The 347-nt window shown below is 42.1% G+C and overlaps 1 protein-coding gene across 1 annotated transcript in view; it reads right to left on the reverse strand.

Annotated features, from left to right (window-relative positions):
* The window catches only part of UBE2A (ubiquitin conjugating enzyme E2 A), a gene marked incomplete at its 5' end in the record, with an annotated part of 8,619 nt that extends 8,289 nt beyond the window's left edge, over window positions 1-330 (reverse strand). The window contains one exon of the mRNA XM_039842486.1: window positions 297-330. Coding sequence (XP_039698420.1) covers window positions 297-330 — 34 coding nt within the window. The remainder of the gene's footprint in view (window positions 1-296) is intronic.
* Between the last annotated feature and the right edge of the window lie 17 nt (window positions 331-347).

A 347-nucleotide genomic window follows, 5' to 3' on the forward strand; every position in this document is an offset into this window, starting at 1 on the left:
GGATCACAGCCCAGACCTCAAAAGACCTTAACATCACTGATATGCTTCTTTTAAAAAGTAATTGCCTTAACCAGATTTTTTTTTTTTTTAAAGAAGCAAGCAAGAACAGAAAATGCAGTTTTAGTCAAGCGGACAATAGCCAGAACAACCTGCCACGTATTGCATTCCACTCAAGCCTTTCGTAGGCAGAAGCTAGGGAGAAGCAGGTTCCTAAGTAGGAAGTACTTCCAGGATGTCTAGGAACCCTTTCCCCAGATGACCATTGTCCTGAAAGGCAGGCAAAGAAACTCTCTTACCATCCTCAAACGGGGTCCCTTCAGGCCTAAAACACAGAGAAAAAAAAAAAA

The sequence above is a fragment of the Pteropus medius genome, unplaced genomic scaffold, assembly GCF_902729225.1.
Source record: "Pteropus medius unplaced genomic scaffold, Ma_sr-lr_union100, whole genome shotgun sequence".
In the NCBI taxonomy this organism is placed as follows: domain Eukaryota; kingdom Metazoa; phylum Chordata; class Mammalia; order Chiroptera; family Pteropodidae; genus Pteropus; species Pteropus medius.